The sequence below is a fragment of the Paramormyrops kingsleyae genome, chromosome 1 (assembly GCF_048594095.1).
Source record: "Paramormyrops kingsleyae isolate MSU_618 chromosome 1, PKINGS_0.4, whole genome shotgun sequence".
In the NCBI taxonomy this organism is placed as follows: domain Eukaryota; kingdom Metazoa; phylum Chordata; class Actinopteri; order Osteoglossiformes; family Mormyridae; genus Paramormyrops; species Paramormyrops kingsleyae.
Genome location: NC_132797.1, coordinates 34217955 through 34242428, shown reverse-complemented (window position 1 = coordinate 34242428; position 24474 = coordinate 34217955). Strand labels below are relative to the sequence as shown.

At 38.2% G+C, this 24474-nt stretch overlaps 1 protein-coding gene across 2 annotated transcripts; it reads right to left on the bottom strand.

The window, feature by feature from the left end:
- Positions 1-2115: 2115 nt before the first annotated feature.
- Positions 2116-23779, bottom strand: LOC111840831 (glutamate decarboxylase 1). Of its 2 annotated transcripts, XM_023806126.2 has the most exons (17): positions 23078-23779; positions 21754-21920; positions 19994-20056; positions 16866-17024; positions 15705-15947; positions 12688-12778; positions 9383-9495; positions 6708-6823; positions 6288-6367; positions 6132-6186; positions 5772-5888; positions 5608-5672; positions 5448-5526; positions 5208-5357; positions 4874-4981; positions 3780-3869; positions 2116-3674 (listed from the first exon to the last, which is right to left on the bottom strand). In XM_023806126.2, exons 2-17 carry the CDS (start codon positions 21824-21826, stop codon positions 3501-3503), a joined length of 1776 nt encoding a protein of 591 aa, XP_023661894.1. In that variant the 5' UTR covers positions 21827-21920; positions 23078-23779; the 3' UTR covers positions 2116-3500. The 2 variants fall into 2 exon arrangements, with proteins under 2 accessions (XP_023661894.1, XP_023661895.1); XM_023806127.2 differs by lacking the exons at positions 21754-21920; positions 23078-23779 and adding an exon at positions 20471-20629.
- Between the last annotated feature and the right edge of the window lie 695 nt (positions 23780-24474).

Here is a 24474-nt window from a genome sequence, read left to right as displayed (position 1 = left end):
GATAATAAAAAGCTTGCAAACACAACAGGAATTCTGATTGAGAGTGATGTGCTTAAATTACAGAATTGCAATAACCTTCAAGCTAACCTAAATATATATTGTTCTGATGTTTAGCTGGAAAGCAATTAAGTATTTCTCATCTAGTCAATGATGCATGTGAGAACAGAAAACAGCGTGCGGAATCAAGTGAGCAGCATGAAAGGAAAATTATGAACTTTAAGGTGACATTTGTTTCAGGTTACTTCCAGTTTCTGTATATGTACTAAGCCACCCTCATTTTGGCTAATTGGAAACCTGGTTCATGTACAGCATTGCAATCTGGCTCCTCCATTTTCATTAACTTTCAATTATTTTCAAGGGCTTGAAACACCTGCTTCCAAATTAGCTTTGTAATTACACATCAATTCAATTTAGACCAGACAATATTATCATCATTGACTGGATGCAGATATCTAATTGCTCTCTAGGTAAACATTACTTTTTAGGGAACTGTCAGGACCGGAACAAAATTCATGTGGGTTACCAGAAGGAAAGCTACAATCACATGATTTTTTGAGAATTACTTGCATATACCTCAATACACAAATAAGTAACTTTTTGTTAACAATGGTCAAGTATTTTCATGTAGATGTGGGTTTTAATCCCAAAGCTCTAATCACAGACATGAAGATGAGCTGTATGCCCCTAATGGCCAATGCACACGCGCGTCTATATTCCATATTCATCTGAGACTCACATGAGCAAAATAGGTCATAATCCATCAGATTTTATTATAAATGTTTTAAAGGGCAAAATAACGAGAAGAGGCTGTGGTTGCTGGTGTGGGGTTGCTGATGGGGGATGAGGACACTCAGATGGGGAATGATCAGCCAATGATGCCTCTTTCCCCGGGTGATTAAGTTGAAGAATGGAGACTGACTCCCAGACAGGTGTGGGAAATTGAGTCAGGAATAAGCGGTCACAGGGGATTCACAGGGAAGTACTTTTATTATAGGCAAATGTAGAAAGTTTTCTTTATGTACCTCTTTTTTTGCATTAATGTTATCATTTATTTTATCTTATACTGTGACAGATTTTCCATTTCCTGTGAGATTTCATAAGGGAAATGGTACTTGTGGACTACTGAAGGCTGTCTCAGGTATGAGATTAGATAAAAGCACCATCATTCATACTGCTGGATGCATTATATAAAACACAGAGACACTGTGCAGTACCTGCCGTGTGGTTCCCTTTACCAATAGTAAATCTAGCAGTCAATTACAGTAATAGGTTTTATAAGCTGCTTGTAAAATTTTGGATCACTATGCATGTCCTCTTTAGATGCAGGGGCTTGGAACCGGGGAGGACAGGTATGATGCCCCCCCCTCAATATTTAATATGAAATTATTCATTGCTCCGATAAATAGACCTTTAAACAGCATTTAAATATAATCAAACTGTCTCCTATACCATTGTTTAGATGCATTCACAAAAAAGAGTCACTACATTAATATGCATAAAACAGTAACTGCTTTAATATGATGTGACTGGTAAATGCTGAGCCACAATGGTGTTTGTCGACACAGACTGGGGAGACACAGACTTCCAGCATGGGGTTAGTCTTTCTTCAGTGGAAGACCAAGAGCAATGGGGGTCTTTTGTTTTCTGGTATAAATTATCCCTAAAGCATGGCTGCTTTCCATGGCTAACCAAGCCCATCACACAAAATTGAGCACACCGCCTCCTGTCATTTGAATCAATCTGGGCCAGCATCTGTAGCCCTCTCTGCTCGGTCTATAATATAAATGAACAAAATCAACAAAATCTGGGTTTGCGAGGGTGATTGCATAAAAACAGAGAAAGCACAACATCTAGGATTGTCCTCCTAAGGTATTCATCAGTACTAATCTAAACAAACCCAGATGAATTTGCATTGAAAATAACTTATATTATTCAATATTTAAATCAATGAACACACAGAAAATATATAGACCTGCATTTTTAAAAAAGACCCAGATTCCAAGCAGTCGACTGCTCCCCATCCTACAGGACAGGAAACAGCATGATTATAGACTAACTGGACTTGTAAAACAGAAGTGGGACACCACAGATGCCCTATAATGAGTGATGAAGCGCTGGGATTTTAAAGACGTTTTATTAGTGCTGTAAATGCAGTGGTTTTGATCATGATGAACATTACAAATGTGATCAGATAGTAAAGGCCCTGCCTTCATTCTGTCAGTTTCCAAAACAAGGTTTTCAACCAACAGTGTTTCAGAGAGTTCATACAGTATTTCTTCGGAAAATATCAGTGGTCACAATGTACATATTCAAATCCAAAAAAAAAAATCTGCATCAGCATTGTTTTGGAAGTGTGAACATGGATCTGAACTGATTAGTCACCCAAAAACAATTTTCACAAACAGTTTTTGCAGGAAAACTCATTTCATATCTATCACACATGAGCATCTTTTTTCCCAGAATGATAGAGCCCACATTTCCTAAGCATTGTGCTTGTTACTAAGTAAGGAGTTTAGTTTAGCATATTGGATGACTGAAGTACTCAGTCAATGTGATACACAACATATATCACACCTACATAACCTACAGATTGCACTAAGGTTTAGAGCATTAAATTATATTTCTAATAGATATCATATAATTTTGCAATATCTATATATTTGTTACTTTAAGGACATACATATGCAACTGTCACAAATTGTTTTTTCTTTGGCTCACAAATACACTAAAATATGTTAAATGTTACTTTTTCTTTATAGAATGATTCTCAACATAAACAAAAATACAATACATTACAAATGGAAGAAAATACTAGATTTTTAACACTGCTTAATATAAATAAAGCGATATTTAATTATATATACAGTATATGTTCCTTTTACTGTAATTTTTATTTAAACATCTCTTATTGTAAAACTATGACATTTATGTTTTTCTCACAAAGGCAATATAACAGTACTATACACAATCTACACAAAAATTCAATTATCTCTGGAAACAGCAATAGAATACAGTTCCCGTCACGATGACTGTTCACACGTGTCCCCCACTACTTCACACCTAAAGGGGAAAAACATCTAAGGTGGTGCATCTGATTTGGTAATTATATGTACGGCAAAAAGCACCAATAGTCAATATATTATAACATATATTCCATTATATTAGTATATATCATATCAGGGCCTCATGTGCGTTCACACACCTCACAGATGAAGTGGTCACTCAGATCGACTCATTGAGCCATTCCAGTGTATGGGTCCAATTCCCACATTCAACGAATCCTCAAATACGACAGTTATATCTATAGGCACACTAAGGGACAGAACAGACTAGAAAACACATGAGACGGAACGCACTGTATATTATGGATTTCTACCTTTGAAAAGAATATGGGATCATGTAGGATAATGGCAGCACTTAGAATTGCGACCCTAGGTTCCTTCGGGTCACGGTGAAGCTGTTACAAAAAGAGGAAGGTGGCCATTTCCAGGGCGAAGCTCCTAGAGGTCCTGCGCCAGTCGTTCAATCTCATCGATCAGGAAGTCGATGTCCGACTTGGTGGCGGCATGGTTAGAGATGACCATGCGGAAGAAGTTGACTTTGTCCCCTTGAGGCTGGTAGCCCACCATGGTGCTCCCTGTCTCCATCATCCTTGCTTTGATCTTAGGTGCCACCTAAAGGGAAAGAGACACAGGTGTCATTTTGAACTCTCTGAAATTAACCGGGCATTAATCTCCTAGCCATATATCGGCATCCTCACAAGGGCAAACAAATCGTACCTTGTGCAGTCTCTCCAGCCTCTCCTCACTATCGGGGATTCCTCTCAGGCTGGGCGGAATGTACCAGAAGCAGACGTTTGTGTGCTGTGGCTGTAAGGAGAACCACACATTGACACAGTCAATTTCTAAGCCTTCTGCGTGGCAACTTGCATGACTGATCAAATGGACTCATAACTAAATAAATGGCCTTGTTATTGCAGGATTATGTTCAGAATATATCAGAAAAAAAGAGTATAAATTTGTACCTTTGCTTGTCACTGGGGCTGTACTTTCAAGGGTAAATGTACCTTTTAAGAAACAGAAATGGACTACGGGGAGCATTTTTGTACTTTTGGGGGTACATTAATGTTGTTTATACCTTGGGGATGTTCCTCAGAGTCCATTTCTGTACCTTAAATTAGACTAAAAGGTACATTTACCTACAGTTAGGGTACAATTGGCAACCCCTTGAAGGTATCGACAAGCAAGGTGATAAGCAAAGGTACAAATTGGTACTCTTTTTTCTGACAGTGTAACTGTAAGCAGAGAAAGATCATTCAAACAATACCATCATCCCTACTTTTAATCAATATGCTCAAACTCAAATTGCAAGCAGTTTCTGAAACACAGGTATCGTTGTTTTTAAGGACACATTGAGCACATGTAGCCGGCGTCAATAACAGATGATGTCATGGGAGTGATGTGGAATCGGGAGAGATGATCTAAGGAGTGATTTGGTGAGTGGGCAGCTGAAGCGGCACTTCATCATTGCTCACTGTAGGGTCTAAGGGAGGTTGTGCGGCCAGCATCACAGCGACAGGAAAACAGAGATACAGCGTCAGTCTCTCACGGTGATAAATCTCTGTGGAGGACTTTCACAGACACCTCCGTGACCCCCCTTCACCCATCCCCAGTTTGATTCCCCACATTATGCTGCCCCCCCATCCAAAGTTATTAATGATATAGTACACTAGCTGCCCAAGTTAATGGGATCTGCTTTATATTCATTAGATATTTCTCAAGTCTGACGCCTTATGAAGATAATGCATTGGTCATGTTTGTTATCTTTGGGAGCAGAGCAAAATGGAAATAGAAAAATAAAGGGAATGACTTACCTCTCCCTGGAACACCATCTCATATCCCTCCCGGTTCTTTATTTTGGTGTAGAGATACTCAGAGAGCTCCAAGCACTTGTTGATGTGCTGCTCAAACCCTATTGTTCCCTAGAGGAAGAGCATTATGCATTATAACATATTAAAACTAGTCAAAAGTGGTCAGGAATATTTAGAGGCAAAATTTCTAATGAACAAACAAGGGGATGCAGCATCATATGAATACCATGATCCGGAGTATCGAGTGGCTTTGCACCTATGATGTTCTGTGATGATATTTATGTGTATAGAAACATTTTAGAGCCTGTGAACCCCGATGGACTGCTAGCAACCCCACCTTTGCCTTCCACATGAGCCAAAATTTGAAGATGTCCACATGTCGACCACACTGGATGGCTTTGTCGCCAGTGTCATAGGTGACATCATACTGCTTGTCTTGCTGGAAGAGGTACCCAGCACACATCTGGTTGCACCCCTGGAGCAGACCCTGCAAGGATCAACTGCAACGTAAGAGGAACTCTGCACTGACCCAACCTGGAACTCAGCAATACCTACTGCATGCATTCGAGCTGCTTACCAGTTCTCTGACCAAGATGGCAGAGCACTGCAACGGCACACCCATCATCTTGTGTGGATTCCAGGTGACTGAATTGGCCCTGTAACAACAGCAGCATCACAGTAATTGTTGCCATGGCGATTCCCTTATAAGCTTGCGCATTATTCTGAATGCTTCATACCTCTCAATGCCGCTCAGCTTGTGCCGGTGCTTCCTGGACATCAGTAGACTGCCTCCCCAGGCCCCCTATTCAAACACAGTGTGAAACTCAGGAAAGCTCCAGATCTCTTCTAACAGTGGGAGAAAATGGATTTGTACAAGTCCTGTGTTAATAAAAGCAATTACATCCACGTGGAGCCAGATGTTGTATTTTTCACAGAGATCCGCAATTTCGTTGATGGGGTCAAAGGCTCCATACACGGTTGTTCCAGCCGTGGCGTTGACAAAGAGTGGGACATAGCCCTACAAGGAAAGAGCACGACACATCACACTGCTTCATTGACTGCTGCACTCCAAACATTAGGCTGATGTTCTTGGGTCAAGTGTGTCTAAATGGACTTGGGCGCTGACCACCAGTAAAGCCTGTAATGTGGTCTGACAGCTTGGCTTTAAAGCTCAGTACTACTCAAGCACCCTGACCTGATACTTCACATTCACTGAAATCAAGAGCACACTAATCGTTAGAGATAGTCTACAGGAATTCACCTTTTGTTTAACATCTATAATCTTGGCCTCCAGGTCAGCTGGAATGACTCTTCCTCTGGAAAAAAAATCACAGAGAAGGTTGAAGGGAACTGTTGACAATTGTGAAAGACAGTTGGTTACATACAGCATAGAGTAAAAAGATGTGGTTTCACAGACCTCTCATCACACTTCAACAAGATGACATTTTCGACTCCAAAGCCTAGAGCTGCACCCGATTTTTTTATTGAGTAGTGACTCTGCAATAGAGAAAAACTTCACCTCAGATAAATCCAAAATAAGCAGTCTTCACTAAGACACATAGGAAAGAAAATCATTCTTATTCTACTTTTTAAAAACTGCATCAGTGGTAGAATATGCTGAACCTTTCTTAAGTGTTAAAAAAATAACCAATGTATAATAGTAAGAATTAAAACCGCCGGGATATTCACTCAATACTCAATATTTTTTAAACCCTAGTGTGAATCAACAACAAGACTGACTCACTCAATAGTCAGTACTTTTTTAACCCTAGTATCAACAACAAGACTGAAGTGATCGTGATGATGCATATGGATGGTTTAAGAACGGGACACATACATTCTCTGAGGTGAAGAGCACTAGCCTGGGAGCCACTGACATTCCTTTGGTTTTGACTTCGGGGAAGTACTTGTAGCGCGCTACCATCACGCTGTACATGTTAGATATGGCACCTCCTGTACAGTAACATAAAGACATTAGGCAGTGATACAAACAGGCTACACCACACATTCTTGTCAAATTCTTTCCGACAGTTCAATAAGCACACATCAACCACAGTATTACGATATGCCATCAATATGTCATTTTCCTATACATATTGGCACTAATATAAGACGGTGTCTTTTCCCAAAAAGATACATCTCAAAAACTAGGGTTTTCATATTTTCGAGGAGTAGAATTTAAATGTTATCACACAATAGCAGATAGCGTAAATTATCTAGCTCCTGGCTTAAGGTAGCCGCATACTTCAAAGGTAATTGATGTCGCTTCAGCAAAACGACGTTGTATGCGTGGTGATCCCACCCACTTGACATAATGTGACACCATGGGGTTGGTTAGCAGCTGGCATGATCTATAGAGCACTGTGCTTACCTCTAAATGGTGTAAATTAAATATGTGTATTCGTTTATGTTAACAGGAAATGCCATGGAATGTGTGTGCTTGTTACTGTGTAACTGTGAATGTCATGTAAACTGTTGGCTTCCTTGTCTGTGCTGCTGCTAGTATTAAACCATAATTAAAAGAGCTACCATCTTCTTTATTAAAATGACTTGGCCACTTGCTACAATGTTTTTTTTTAACCTCTTTTATGTCAGTCGGCTGCATCAAAAACATTTTGCTCTCTTGGGTAATACTGAATATCTATCTATCTACATTAACTATGCTGTGACTGCCTGTGGTTGCTTTTAAGAGTGATATGCTTAACTTTGTCTATGTTCTATGTCCAAACGTTTTCATCCAAAAATCAATTTAACATTGCCTGAAATAGGACTGTACGTGATATGTACAGTTCATTTAAAATAGAATCTACAGGTTATGAAAGTTAAGAAGCACTTCAAATTTTGATGTCATTCTCTCCTTGATTTCATACAGCATGAATAAAGACATGAAGTAGGTCTGGTCAGTCATGCTGCAATTTCCCTGAATGGAGAGTTGTTATATGGAAAGTCAAGAGTTCATTGTTTAATTAAAGCCTGACATGTTCTTATTTTCTTCTTAAATATAAAGATACCGAAACCGTACTGTTACCGTGGTGCAAAAACTGACACATACTATACCATGGGAAAACTGTACCATTACACTCGTAATACCAAGCCTAGGTCAGTTGTTGAATGGACTTTTAACACCCCTTAAACTCCAAGAAAATAGTGCCTTTAAATGTAGTAGGGTAAGAGAAAAATTCACATCTTTGATTTGACGTTTGTCACACACCACCTTAGCTACACATTGTTACCTATATGCTTAAATTAAGTTATTGGAACATATTTTAAAACCAAAAATATAATGCTTACTAATAGTAGCTACCAGCTAGGTATCAGTAAAAATGATGTGAGCCTTCACAATGAGAGCGCATGGTGCACATGTGGGACATAAAATGCACGTGACACGCTGTTGTAGTGTCAAGACTCCCAATCATCCTAGATATCATAAGTAGTGTTATATAGTTGTGCATGCATTTTATCTTTAGCTACATTGTGTGCGTGTTTCATTGAAAAAAAATAAAGGAGCGTCTACTGTTTTATGTATATTCTTTGGTTCCAGGACTAATTTTAAATGTGATCAGCAGGATACAGTCATATTACAATGAAATTAATAATTACTATAGATGCAGCGTGTTGGAGACCTTTGTTTTTGACAAATCATTTATGTCTTAGCTCAAAATAATTAATTTTGAATTATTTAAAACAAATCTAAAAAGCTATTTGTTTAGTTTTCAATTTATGGTTTATGAAAATCCCCAGACTGCAGTGTAACTGTGAAATATAACATTAGGCCCTTCTTTACTCACACTGTTTACTGGACATGTATACATGTCCATGGTGATGTGCTTTTAGCTGCTAGCAATCATCCCATCATCATCCCAGCTAGCAAGTTATTAGTGCTGAACATAACTCAATATTTTCATGCTGCGTTGCCACAGTTTCGTTGTTAATCCAAAGCATGCCTCTAGTAAAACTACCTCCTTGTGTCACTTAGAAATAATGGTCAGTAATGCCGGCTCGATAATTGGTCAGATAAAGATAGCAAGTTCTACACCTGACAAGCCACAACATAGCAACCTAGCTAAAACGTAACTAAAGCCTCGGTAGTGGAGCAGAATCCAGACCCTTTATGTGCTATGTGCCGTGACCCGGTATGGGTCCCTCATTGTATTCTTATGTGTTATCAAAGAAATGCGTTCATGTATGAAAAGACATATTAGCAGAGGTAGAAAATTCAAGTCCAAATCCAGACCAAGATTTTGTTTCAACCAACCAGCTGAATATGAAAAGTCACAGAATACACAGAACTGGTTGGCTGAAACAAAATCTTGGTCTGGATTTGTACTTTCTGGACCTGAACTTTCCACCTCTGCATATTAGTGCATGTGACTGTTAATGTTTGCATGCTTCAACTGAATAGTGGGGGTTGCATGTCTCTGGCAATGTTGTTTTGGGGGTTGTCAGCTGAAAAGTTTGGGAATCCATGCCCTAGGGTGCAGAGCAAAGGAGCAGGGTGAAAAAAAAGCATACCTGGGGAGAATATTCCATCTCCTTCTCCACCTGGCCAGCCAATAATCTCTCTCATCTTCTTAAGGGTTAGCTGTTCCATGAGCACAAACACTGGGGCAATCTCATAGGTGAACCTTGGGTAGAAAACATGGTTTGGCTGAGTCAGATCATATTATGGACATACATACCAATTCTTACTCTGCTGTGAAAGTGGGCATGAATGTTTTAATTCATGTGCACCTCAAAATGATGAAATGTCAAGTTGCACAGACCCCACCGTTGGTCTACAATACGTGGGCAGGCCGAATGAAATTCATTTTGTAGGTGTATTTACTTTTATTATTTACTGATTTCTTGAGAAAAGCAATTTGGAGGTTTGAAAGTACCGCCACTCTCTTTTCAATGGAGCCAGTTTTCAATAAGAGCTCTGTCAGGTTGTATTAAGGGAGCTATTTGTTACAGCTCAAATGGAAAGACTGTAGTGCAGCACTGGGGCAAAATCCATTACATATATGCCACTAAGAAGGAGTACTGGAAGCACAGAGACGCCGAATTGAGAGGGGGAAGTTACATAAATAGGACTGTTTCTCTTCTGACTGGGGCTGTTAACATCTATTTTTACATGTTCTATTAGCCCTATTATCAACCTATGGATTCAGTCATCTGAAAATAACCACAAATATGGGCCGTTCCCCCTCCATGGAGCCTTACCGTACTTGTCAATGGAGGTAAGCAAGGGACAAGCCAAAATAAAATGAGTCTTTCTTTTCCAGTAGTATTCTACTAGCTATTTCCCCTTGATGACATATAAAACGGTGCGCTATGTCAGAATAAATAATAAATTCCACCTAGACAGGTCATTAATATTCTTTTGTATATTACATTCAAACCAGGCTTTAGAATTATTGAGAATGCAAAATATTCTTCTGGACAGAATGTTCTATTTGGTAATATGTTTATAACTGATATACTGGCTTTATGGTTCTCTAATTAAATATTGGCTTTAAATGAGAGAGCTATAATGCATTTGAATAATTCTATCAGTCAGCAAGATTTTTAATTAAACAGCACAATTCTTTGATTGCTATCTGTCAAAATAAACAGAGCCATTTTGCTGGGCAGGAAATGGCAGGAACAAAAATGGGAGCTTATGGTCTGGTGAGATAAGAGGCGATTTAGCTCAGAATAAATTTCCTGGGCCAGTAATGGACAGCAGAGAGCCAGCAGCAAGACACACAGAGGCAACGAATTGGAAAGCCAGAAGCCACGGGCTCTCGCTCAGTCGTAGGCCTGACAAGACGATCCATTCTGAAAAGTAAAACAATGGAGCTATATTTTGGTTCATGAAAAATACTGCCCATGCCAGACAGCTGCCTATTTAGAATCTCCCAAGGTATGTTTGCGTACACTCAATTTCACTCATACTTGATTTAACAGCAATGATATTAAGTTACTAAGGTATTTCCCAGGACATCTCTACTGGCCACTGGAATGGAAACTTGTTGGCATTCCAGGCCTGTTCATCAGTGTCTGGTTAGGTGGCTGCTTCCACTAACGGAGGCACAAGCTAAGTGTAATACGGCTAGTTACACAACAGATTTCTGTGCATGAGCTGATGGACAAACAGAACAAGGACAAAAATAATTAAAACTATTGAACAATCTCAAAGGGGAAAAAAATATCTGTGATTATTCATGTGAAATTATTCTGTGAATAACCTCTAGGGACAGTTTCATTAGTATACTAGGCGACAGTCAATAAACGTCAAGAGTAATTATAATATTGATAATTTCATCATTAGTCACTGCAAATGACAGTGCAGTCAGCTCTCTGGTACAATACATCTAGTACTGCCATGTTGAGTAAATACCGCCATTCCTTTATCTGACCAAAAGCCCATGAGCTTTGCATTATCTCTACAGGGAAAAAGGCTCTAGAGACATGTTCACACCTCAAATCCTCAAATCAGTGGTAAAAATAAAGGTAAATCATCGGAACTGGTGATAAAAAGCAGCAGCCACACTCTGGAATGGCTTTCTTTAAGTTGAGTTCTAGCCCTTTAAAGTTATAATTGAGCACATCTCTTTAAAGGCCGGTCTTTGGTCAATATTTTAACAAATGAAAGCAATTAATGTTCATGTAACTTTAAATGTTGATATCACAGTGAAGAATGAATGGATTTTAAAGGCCAGACATTGTACTGAACACCCATTGAACAGAAACCACAATCACATGTGTGACCATGTGCTGTTATACGTCAGCTCTTCTATTCCTGACCTTCCAAAGAAAATATGCAATGCTATCGATCAACGGTACCAGTGCAGCCAACGAAAGACAAATAACCGATACCCGATTTTTGTGTTGTGGTGCGTAAGTTTGGTTCTTCATCATGCCTCACTGCCACCGGGGATCAGAGAGGTGACACAGTGGTCACAGCTGATTAATCAGCAGATACCAGCAAACAATGAGCAAAAGCCAACAGAGTGATAACCTGAATCTAGCACAAGTCAAATTTTGGTTCAACATGTTAGTACTCATTTGCTTCTGATTCCTTATTTAAAATAAATACCTGCAAAGTAGGATCTAAGTTTATTAAACGTTAATACCACATATAATTAAGAACTTTCTAGAACCTTATGTGTTCATTTGATATTTTGTTAACTGACATTACATAAGCATCATATAAAACACATTCAGACCTGGTGTAACTGCCAATTCTGATCAATATACAATTTAATCTCCCTTCAGGGCTATGATGTTTTTCAAGCAAGTGCTTACAATAAAACTTGCAGTGCCATCGGTTCTCTATCTCCAGTACTGAGTCTGTTATCGAGAAAGCATTTATTCTTACAAGCTATAGGCGAACAGACCAAGAGAGATTCCTGAAGATAATGTAATGTATTGTATTAATATATTTCAGGCTGGACCAAAATTTATTTTCAGGGCAGCATGTGGTAGCTCAGCTTCTAACACGTAGTCTGGTTATCTGAGAGGGAAACTGCTGATGTTTTCTTCTGTTTTCCCTCCAAAAAGAGTCAGAATAGCTACAGCATTTATAGCCTGGTGGTCAACACATGATTACAGCTCCTGCAGAGATCAGCCATGTCAGACTCGATCACCGCCCTCCCTCTAACCAATGCTTTCATAATAGCAAGGACTGGATGCTCCTGCTGAGATGTTAGATCTATATTAAGGTCCAATGCACCAAGTAGGAAACGTTACATTTAAAGCCTCAGTTTGCATAACCCAATAAGACTGACATTTGGCGCAAAGCAAGAGGTCTGCACAGCTGTCTTCTTCTGCATCTCAGTCTGAAATGAACTTACATGTTTGTGTTTGCTGTGGAAGTGAGCCACTCTCCAGCTAAGCCGATGATGTCGAGCCCAGAGGACAGCTGATTGAAAAACCTGGGATGACCTGGACAGAAAAATTCAGCATTATTAAGTTTATTGAAGCAGACAGACATATTAGTTGACTAATAAATGATATTTGAACAGTTATTTAAACAGAAACGAATACACTCCTTGAGAAGCATATCAAATATAAGTCACATTCAGCACAATAAACACATTAATTAAAACTATATCCCTCGACACCATTTTAGAAATATTTTATTTTCCATATAATAGACTGTGCGCAGGTACTACACAGTGAAAACAAAATGACTTTTGTGTCTGCATCTCCAAACAGCTCATAAATCATTTTGAAATTTCCTGAGGCTACGGTTAGTTCAGTGCAATATGAGGTAAACAGCTGTCACTGAAATTAACAAGGCTTCATTAAACTGCCACTGAGATCAGCCGTATCAAGGGAATAGCTTTTACACTCAAACATCATTTTAAAGGTTATTTTTTCAGGCATCTCAAACATTTGTACATGTGTCAGAATCCAATTCTGTAGCCTATATAACACATAAACTGGCTAATTTAAGTAGTACAAAACAGAACAAAAATTCAGAGTAATACACATCACTCTGTAGGAAAATAAAGATCTGAGACAGGTTTATTTTCTTATCCCCAAGATATTTTAGTTTTGTTACGTTTTACCATTAATATCTATATCGGTTTTATACCCTCGGGCCTCAACAAAAGGTTAAATTCCCGTAAAATTCTCTTGTCTTTAGAAGATCATCCTTGAACACTTTTGTTTTTGGACAATAAAAATATTCTGTATTGTTCAGACATAAACTGAATTAGATAGAGATCGATAGTTTACCTGCATTTTTTTTCTTTCAAAATATGCTCTCCTGAACTGATCAGTAAGTTTTGTAATAGTAAAATTACTGCTTACAAACCACGCTGAAGTTACCCTCATATTTAACATTCAGTTTTCTGTCTTTAAAATCTTTTTAACAAAAGCAAGCTAGGCAGTTATGCCAGACCTTTGATGTCCAATACTAGGCCCGTCTCTGAGGAGGGGCGGGCCAAGGCCAGCTGACGTATTTGAGGCCCCAGCTGAGGCCAACATAAACCAAGTAATGGAAATCATTCAGACTGCTACTGCTTGGTCATTGTAATACAGATGCTACTGTAATGAGGAGTAATAACTTACTGATCACTGACAGTCTACGGTGTGACCTTTCTGGACTAGCTACAGTGGCAAACGATAGAGTGGCCACACGGGTTACATTAGCCTAGGCTATGAGATCACATGTCCAACATAAGACTAATTAGGTTAAGCGTATCTCCAGTGTATATTAAGTAGGAGTGCAACCGTACACTAAACTCACAGTTTGGTACCAACCTCCGATAGAGGCCTTTTAAAAACTGCAAACACAAGCACAATTATGAACAGTCGCAATCGAATGACAATACATCTGTCGACAGGTCTGTATAACAAAACCTAAGAGGTGCTTATTTGCACACTGCAAAAACAATTATTTATTTATGTGTATATATATATATACACATAAAAAACAAAACTATAATATTATAATAATCATAATGAAGTAAATCGCATGCTCCATACTAAGGAGTATTGCCGTACATCTGCGGCAAGGCGATAACCCCTACATTTATTTTTCAGCCTGGTCTGAATTTCCTGGTAAAAGCGCCTTAATAAATGCCACAGGGAGGCTAATTTGCATGGGCTGTTTCTGCCTCGCTCCAGTTGTACGCACATTTGGATGATGTCGTTTCAAATGAGTCACCATGTCTGCTTGTGTTTTCAGCAACATATACTAGTTCAGTATAACACAGCCAAGAGAAAGTCTTGGTCTACTCTGTCTCCAGTGCTGGTATAATTTTAGGAAGCCAAAATGTTCCTAAACTGTCAATTATGTCTGTGCTTAACATCTACTTCTGAATTTAGCTTCTGTCCATGTCAGTAAATGTAGGCTATTCATTCATTTCATAGTGCGTACCGAACCGAAAAATGATGCACCGGACAGTGCATGACTGTTACGTGCACTGTTACAGCCCTAAAAAACGTATTCAAAATTCAAGTGGCTGCATACAATCAATGAAAAAAAATTAATAACATAATTATTTAGCCTATCATTTTCTTATCAAGTTTCCATTTTAGCTACCCCCCCGAAGGCGGGGCCAGGTGAGGTCACACCCATTGCACTGTCCTATAGAGGGCGCTTTCCAGTGCTCAGACAACAATGCATAACGATCATTTTTGCAAGTGGAGCCACTTCGCTATTTGTGCAAAATCTTGTTAATAGCTATGAATATAGGTGATTTCAGTTGTAACAAGATGTTGGTTTGACAGTTTTCAGTTCTTGGCAACTGCTGGACACCCCTTGGTTTTCCAGATTTCTTTGTTGAATGTTCACGTGTGCACATCCCATTCGTTTACCACTTCTCAGTCACTGCATCAATGTGCAAGGGGCAGTACATAAATATTATAATGGTTCTAAGACTAGACAAGTTGGACATATGCAATCAAATGTCTTTTTGTCCCCCACAGTGCACAAGTATGCATTGTTCCTCATTGTCCACTGTTCAAAGCACACTTGATTGGACATGTCTGACTAATTTAGTTTTAAAGCTATTACGCCATTTATGTATTGTCCCTTTGCACATTGTATGGATACAGAATAAAAATAAACAAATAACCCAACACAGATAACCCAACAATCCAAGGGGTGTGCATTGACCCCTATAGTCCACTGATCAAAGTGCACTTCATTGGACATATCTGTCTTGTTTGATTTTGAGTTATTAGACCATTTTCTACCCTTTGTGCTATGATTGTACCCTTGGGGCACCAGTGACTCTCTAGAGCCCACTGATTGTAAACAATGAAAGGGCAGTCAGGACAGACCAAAATGAATGCTAAATAACGAACAATATAGATGGACTTGATAAGTGCACTGGGTTAATCTGGCTCACACTACCTGTTCTCACACCGTACTTCAAGGAGTCTCTGCAGTCCACTAGGATCTGCTCTAGAGATTCGGGCTGGTCAGAGAGCTCTAGGTTGAAGCCCTCAATGCCTTCAAGCAGCTGGTGTGGATGGTGGAAGTCGAGGACTTTAGTAGATCTGTCGAAGGTCTTCCTGACATAGTTTGTGAGAATGTCGACAACCTCCAACAAGAACTGCATGGTTGGCTCCTCTCCATTTTTTGCCGGCAACAAATCTTTAAATTGAAAAGCAAAGAAACAGGTTGTTCTCAGATTCTGGCCATAAAAAAGCAACAAGTATTCATTTATTTCAGTAACTTCACCTGAAGGCAAAGCATGTGTAACAGGGCTGCAGTTAATATTACTTACCTCTACCAACCTTCCACGGAGAACAACCCTTATGTATGAATTTCATTTAATTTACAAAATACATGGCTTCCATCCATCAATCCATCCACACTCCTACAGTTTACCAGTACAGGGTGGCGAGATGTAAATGACACGAACTTCAGAAAGTATTTAGTCCATCTATGCATCCCTCTTCCATAATCATTTATACAGTACATGCAGTGGGAAGCCAGGAGCCCACAGCAGGAGACACGGGGCTCAGGCAGCGGATACCCTGAATGGCAATCTGTCACAGGACTATGCAGACATTAAACAAGCAATCAAACTATGGGAAATTAAGAGGGATCATTTCACCTAACCTAAGCCTTTGGACAGGTTTAAAGTTACAAACTCTTTAGGTACATATCAGTTACGACATGGACAGATAATTGGATGGATGGACGTACGTATAGATTTGACGGACTATAACTGAAATTCTGAATTCAAATTAAAAAAGAACCGGAAAACATGGCAACACAAAGGAAACACTATGTTATTAACATGCCTAATTACTTTTAGCTATTCGTATATTTTAGTGAGAGACTAGGGAAACGCTATCTTCAGCAGAAAGTGAATGAAGCGTTTATCTTATAACAAAACCACGTGGTATAAGCTTTAAAGTCTCAGAGCTGTGACGTTTAATTCCCAAATTCAGCACCGCAGACCGAGTGATTCTGTTCAACAAGCGGCAGTTTGTTTCGATAAGTCGTGCATTGAGTACACTACATACACCCCGCCCGGACTCTGATATCAATAAATTCACTTACCTCTAGCAAAGAGATTAGAAAAATCAGTTTCAACGCGCCTGAACCTGGAGTCTCTACTACTGTTGTCACTAGACAGAACGTTCTTGGAAGACTGGCTTTCTTTGAAGGAACTTGCGATCCTAGTTCTCTCTTCCAGGTTGTTGTTCTTCTGTAGGAAACCTAGATTGTTGCACAAGACAGAAGAAGTCCGAGAGTGGAGATTACTGTTTCCTATCATTATACCAGTTTTTTCTTTATTGGATTTTTACGCGAAACATATAGTTGCTTCTCTTTGAATAGACCGGTCTGATTAATTACTGGGAGGAGGGCCCGATGTTGTTTAGGAGAAGCCCTTATATACTGCGGTGAGTAGACTGAACCCACGATGACATCAGCACGAAAAGTCAGTCATGCGAAAACAAACACGGTCATTATTTAATTTAGCGTAGTGGTAAATTCTCATTAGGCCACTCAGACATTTTTTACCATGTTGAGCATGCAGGCCTCGTTAAGAGTACAGTTTGTCAGTGCTGCTGATACCTGTATGCAGAATTTAAAGAGCAGACATCGGGAATTCATGCATGCGAAACATGCTTGAGTTATGTTGAGTTATTAACCCATATTAATATGAAACGTTAAAAAACGCCTAAATAACTCAGCTAAAACCTTAGTCCCTATCAGTCTTACAGTCAGATGAGATTTTTGTTGTTTTACTTATAATTAGCCTACATTCGTGATGCTACATGAATAAAAGTCAACATGAGGTAATTAAATAACACTATTTTAGTTAGTAATAACTGTGTGATTATTATTATTATTATTATTATTGTTATTATTATTGTTATTATTATGACCATACAAAACGTGCACACGTTCCCCCGAACTCCTTCCCTGGGCACACAAGATCCTAAAGCAGGGAACGATAAACACAGGGTTAAACGCGCTCAAGCGTTGCTGAGGCTATTCATGAAAGAAATTGAAAATAAGGACACCTATTATAAGAACCCTATCTGTCTCTGGGCTTCGGTGAAAAAGGAAGAAAATTGTTCATTAAATCCTGTCATCTACATTTCCGACACAATACGACAGAAAAACAGTCCCGGCTTTTTGTATTTGAGAAGACGAGGGCGTGCAGTTTGTTTAAGGGTCTAGCATGCTCTAAAATACAAAAATGATCTGAAATGTAAAACACAATAGAATGTCATGTTTAATATGTCATCGAGCATTTTAAATAAGCTAAATTAATTTCAAATTGAAATTAAAAAATCAAACATTTGAACAATTTCGATCGAGAGACGGCGTATCTGAATCAAATAAAAATATTTCCATACATTTGAAAAATTGCATATTTACCATAGTTTATTTTTAAAATGATTATTATTTAATTATTACTGGTTTTGTTATTAACATAATAACAATATTTCATTAATGACCCTCGTCGGTAGTGCGATCCATGCGTGTACATCGTAGGAGATTGAGACCTTCAACACCCCTGATCCCTTCCCGCTATCTCAGAAAAACAGGAGCCTGATGAATTGCCATTTAATAAGTTCCTCCTTAATCTTTTTATTATTCCCCCGGAGCCATTTTCTGGCCGATAACGGCCTATGAATACCAATCTGCAAAAGCATGTGGGAGCGAGGAACGTTATTTTACTGCTGCAAACAATATGGTCACGAAATGAGCGCTGAACACAAAGATTTGGACCTGCTGGGATGCCAGGCAGCATATAAAAGAAATGCCTTTTTATCACTCCGCTTTTATTCCGTTCCAAATGCATCAAACTGAATAGCGTAAAATACAAAAAACATCCTTGTTTTCTATTAGTACAGGCATATGCATATGTGATTAAATTGTAGTCTTATATTAACGGCGCAACTGATTAAAACAGAATAAGCCTAGTCATTGTTTTTCTGTTCATTCGGTGAAACATAACTTGGGAACAGTGTGAAAAAATATATGAGTAAAATGGCCCTTTCGCACTTATGCATGCATCTTTCAGCGCTTTCAAAAGCGTGACACGTAAAATGCAGTCATTCCGACTCAGAAAAATAGTTTTTTGCCACTAGAGGGCGAATGTATTGTGTCCTTACAGAATTAAGACCGAGTCAAACAAATCGGCTGTAAGTTATATATGCATGACGTATTTGCTTGCAAATGTTTATTTGTTTATTTTAATAGATCTAATCATAAGTATTCCATTCAAATAAATATAGATATTTCAATGGTAACATCTGTTGTAGGCATACCCTGTAGCTTGAAATAATGTACAATGGCGTACGGAAACAATAAAGTTAATTAAAATAAACAAATCGATTAATATGTTTTTTGTGAAGCTTCAACATACACGTTTGGTTAAAGAAATTGGGAACAAATTGTTCCTATTTCTATCAAATAATCCAATTTATGATCCTGTTATAAATGTATTCCACTAAATTATTTTCAGCTTCCCATTCCGATTAAATTGCAATTTATGCAATGCAGATCATCATAATTTTTATGATAAGCAACACAGCAACTTCAATTGTATTCATCATTATCATCATCATTGTCGTCGTCGTCGACTGCGTCGTCATCATCACCATCATCATGCCCTACTTCTGTTTCGAGAGGGAGAAATGCACTCATATAGTGGGCAAGCCAGAATACGACACTTCAGGGAAAATATTCTTGGTTTTATTGAAATAATCATCTTCTGTAGTTATTGCATTTCGGAAAGATGAAACCGTGCGTCATATTGTGTGTCTGTTACATTTCATAATCCGATAATTGGGAAAAACCAAGAGTTGGCTACATCATTTCGTGTCTTTAACAATGGACGAAAGTATTCAGTGAAGGAATCAAATGACATTAACGAAAGATGTTTTATTTACTGTGGATAGACCTATTGTTCAAATGTGTGTATTGTTTTATTCATTCTCATATACTAACACAAACTGAATATTCAGGTAGCACGTACTGTACGGAAACCCCGGTATTATTACAATATTGTCTGATAAAGAGTGCCGCCGCATAACTATTATGCCCATTCATTATTCCATCCCGCATAAAACAGAATAGTGGCTTAAAATAAAGTGTTTTGATTTGTTCTTAACATGCGCCAATGAAGAGTCCGAATGACGACACAATGAAAGTGGTCTGGAACTTACCACAAATCTTCATCCCGAGTTTCCTTGTACATCCATGTGCAACTCCGCACCAAGCGTCATAGGCTGGAATAAAATTATTTCGAAAAACGGAAATATAATGAATTCACATTTGCATCTTTTTTTATTTTGGTCGAGGACGGTAATGTCAGTACATAAAATAGAAACATTCGAGCCTAATGAAGCAGAAAATATGATTATTATTATTAGATTATAATAATAATAATACTTATTATTATTATTATTATTATTGCTGTTGTTTTGTTGTCGTTGTCATTGTTATTATTTTCCGTTAGAAATTCGGATTCTCTGAATTTATCAGTCGATTTCTAACAATGTGTGGATCTGATCTGCGATTGTTTGATTGATATTTAAAATTTAAATATCTGATAGCTCTATCTAATAGAAACACATGTTTCAACTAGTATAAAAAATAAGGATTTGGACTTAAATTCGGCAATCAAATTGGGTGTAAAATACCTTAATGTGGTGGCCATTGGTATCGGCATATAAGTGCTACACATTTCATTGAAGTAGTCGTTATACATATAGGTCTGTATATTCCGATCTATAGTGTCTGGGTCTTACGCTTAATGTGGGCCTATGCATGTCATTAATATCCAGTTTGTATTAGCCTACTTGTAACGTTATCCGATGTAGCAACGTGACATTACATGTTAGAGCGGGTTCAGAGACAGTGATAGCAACGTGCTGCGACACCGACACCCCTTTCAGCCTCAGGTCATTGAGCACGAGATAAAGCATGGCAGAAACATAATGGAACCCCCCCCCCCCCGCCCCCCAAAAAAATAAAAAAATCGCCAAGGATCGCAACCCTGGGAACCAATATTGCAATAAAAAACAGAAGTCTCATCGGCATTGTGTCTAATTTTATTATCTTGCATTCAGTCTCTTTCTCTAAAATCCTCATTATTTATCGTTTTATCTCAGAATGTTAATATTGGTACAAGGTGTACCGTATAAATACAAAATATGTAGGATACGATAATATTTATTTGTCGGTAAAAACTGCATTTAATAAGCGTCTCACGCATACATCATTGTTTATTACACGTATATCATGCCTTTTTTTCTTGGGGAGTTGATTGTGAAAATTTTCGAGACATAACAGCCTTCAGATTTTGCTCCGTTCTGCAGACGTTACAATAAGTCAACGGAAAACAAACGCCATTAGGGCCAATTCAATGCACCAATAATTAGCGCTGCTTTCACGTAATTACACTTGGAACCTTGCACTTAGCATTAAAATGGATGTATTTTAGTCCCTCGTCCACTTGCTTTTTAGTCTACAATTATGATGATGAAAGTAATTACTAGGACAAAACTCGACATGAATAATAATAATAATAATAATAATAATAATACATTGGTTTTGATGTTTAACTGAAAAAAACTTCATTGATGAATAATTATAAAATATAGTATACAATGATGCTTGCAATATTAAAAAGAAATTATTACATAATTGTTTATCAGATTAATGTTTATCAGTGGTGACAGTTTCTTGGTGTTCGAGCAATCATTCTTTTTTTAACTATTTTCAGCAGAACAGATTTGACAAGCCGGTTTGTCTATCAAGAGGAATTTCACTGCACATACATACTGTGGTGATTTGTTGGATAAGAAGCACTTACGATTTTTTTTTCTTTTATTATTTATGAAAATAATAAACGATACTGCACACAGAGTACGCAACATCAGAGCGTCATAGCGTATAAGCGTTTTATCTATGATGGACCTACTTGTGGATGGTGGTCGTAAATTAGTCGTGTTGGGATCGGAATCGCCGCCAGAAGAAGGTGCAGACGCCGCCATCGGTCCTCAGATACAAAAGTCGTCACTTCGGTGTACTCGCTGTCACTTGCACTAAAGCCTCTTTGTTTTACTCAAGATGAAAAGTTATAGGTCACTAAAAGAAGAGGAGAAAGGAGTCGGATTCCGAGCCAAATTTTTTCTGTGGGTAATAAATCACAGTTTTCAATTTTAGGAAACCCGTTTCGTATATATAGCCTGCATGCAGAGAAATGTGGAGTGGTACGCATCAAATAATGGCACTGAAGCAGAAGAGGTAAAGCCTCGATGGAACTCAACACCTCATTTGATACAACCAGATGTGTTGATCTGGTCCATTTATTTTCAAACGTCATTAGAGAACTTGCTGTGGCGTGACAACTCACAGACTGGTATGCAGACAATTAGTCTAACTCCATATACAGATACGGTAAAAGACCAACCCTTAGTGGGGGCAAAAATGTTGTGTCTCTTGACAACGTTACAGCTTTTCATTATGTCAGAGTGGAAAGCTGACATCTGTGGCGTAAATAGTAGGTTCATTAGAACCACAAAGCTAGATTCTGTTTGTAACCTGATGTCTTGATAAAAGATTTCCATAAAACATTCTCAGCGAAAATGCTAAATGCCCCAATTATAGGCTTTGTTAAATCCGTACCATTTAGCTTATGTCTGGGTGAGATGAATTGGTCCAGCAGACCGTGCAGTTAAACATAATTGCATCGGCAGGTGAGTGACAGAATCCTTCTCTAAAATTATGGAGAAAATATTTTAGATCAATAACTACACTACTTTAACAAAAGACTTTCACGTCACATCGGTATTGATTTGATACAATTTGTAGGTCAACCCTAGACTATTTTAATACCAAACAATTAATGATAGTGGTGTCTGAATAATTATTTCGACAAATAGTTTGAAATTGATTTACAAAACAGTATATTGATTTTGCAATTAAAATATAGCTTTAAATAGTAACTGAAAAGCATTGATCTTACGATATCACAGCATTCAGCGAACGGGCTTCACGTTCACAACACATTTTCACAATATGTTTCAAATAATCCCCAAAATATCAAAGAAAATGCCAAATTGTGATTCATTCTATTCATTTTGAAAAGTAAATAGAAAATTTGGGATTCATCGAAACGATGTACCATGCTATTAGTCCTGAACAGTATTATAACGATGTCATTGCCATTAGCGATTCATTATTTGCTTAGTGATTTGCAAAACACGATTTTATATCATATACGAAAAACAGAGGCGTCTTACCGTGCGAACGACTCTTCACAGGTGCACAGGTGCAGGCTCTCCAAAAACTCTGGGAAATTATAGCTTTGTCACCATTCAGGATTAAAATCCCATTTAATATTCCAAAGATAATGCCTTGAATATCACTAGACAGCAAAAAATCCCATCCACCTTGCCTTTTCAGATGAAGTGCGTTTGCGTTGCGGCTTTTGACCGTCAATTGTCTATTTATCCATTACTACGCGCGCATGAGTCACGCTAACATTTCTTATGTCGTTGAATAAAATTCCTCCAGTATCGAATACATTCGCTTAACCTGGAAAAAACGTAGAAAAGACGTGTCGCTTTTCTGCGATAACGATACTTTTTACAGGTGTTTCTTTGCCTTTTGGGTTTTATACCTCGATTTAGAATCCAGATCACGGAGATAGACTTCGGAAGTTTGATCCTATGAGCAACACATTACGTCTGTAACCTTCACTATATGCAGACAGAAGGCGGGGAGGGAGAATCGCCAGGTGTCAGTCTGCTACTTATGAAGTCATTTTCATCTGGTGGTGTCCAAAATACCTTCGTGCTTGATAGCTGTTTCGACTTACTTCATATTAGAGAAATGAAATATTCTATAGGCATACTATTTATTATGCACTAATTTCATTTACGTACTATAGATTTACAACCGCCAAGCAAGGTCAGGAAAAAAAGCATTTCCATCCATTCACTCATTCTTGGATTTTTAGAGGAGGGGAATGATAAATGTCATTGAAATTTAATGTCTAGGGCTCGGGGGTGATTTTTATATCCACCAGGTGGCAGTGCAGATTCAACCCTGTGATTCCCTGCGAAAGCTGAGTAATTATATGAAAGGATATATACAAATTTGACTATTTAGATTACATATACGTTTTATACGGGATAATAAGACTTTGATCACTAACCTCGAAAATACGCCATTTTGTAATTTATAACGTAGAAAATGGCATCTTTAGCCAGTACAGAAAATTGTGTTAAGCGCTTAGGTTGTGTTTGACTTCCTCCCTAATAACCGGTCATGATCACTAAAAGAGGCAAAATTTTCGAGTGACAGCTAGAGCTTTGAATTTAGTTATTTAGTCAAACATAACGGTATTTTAACATTTATCGGTCAATTTACTACACCATCGTGCGGAGAATATGCTTAAACCTAAACAGGTGTTAAGTAAAAGGAATCCACAAAAACGGCATGCAAGTCATGCATAACGCCGGAAAATATTTTTTCGCATTAACCAGCAGATGGTGCTCATTTCTGCTATTTTAGTTTAAAAGTCCGGTTCCAATTTCATTCTGTTTTTATGCAATAAGACTAAGACTGCGTGTGCTTACTTAGGTTTTTTAAAAGGGTTTAGAGACTGCCCAGGTGGAAAAAATTCAGGTGGTCA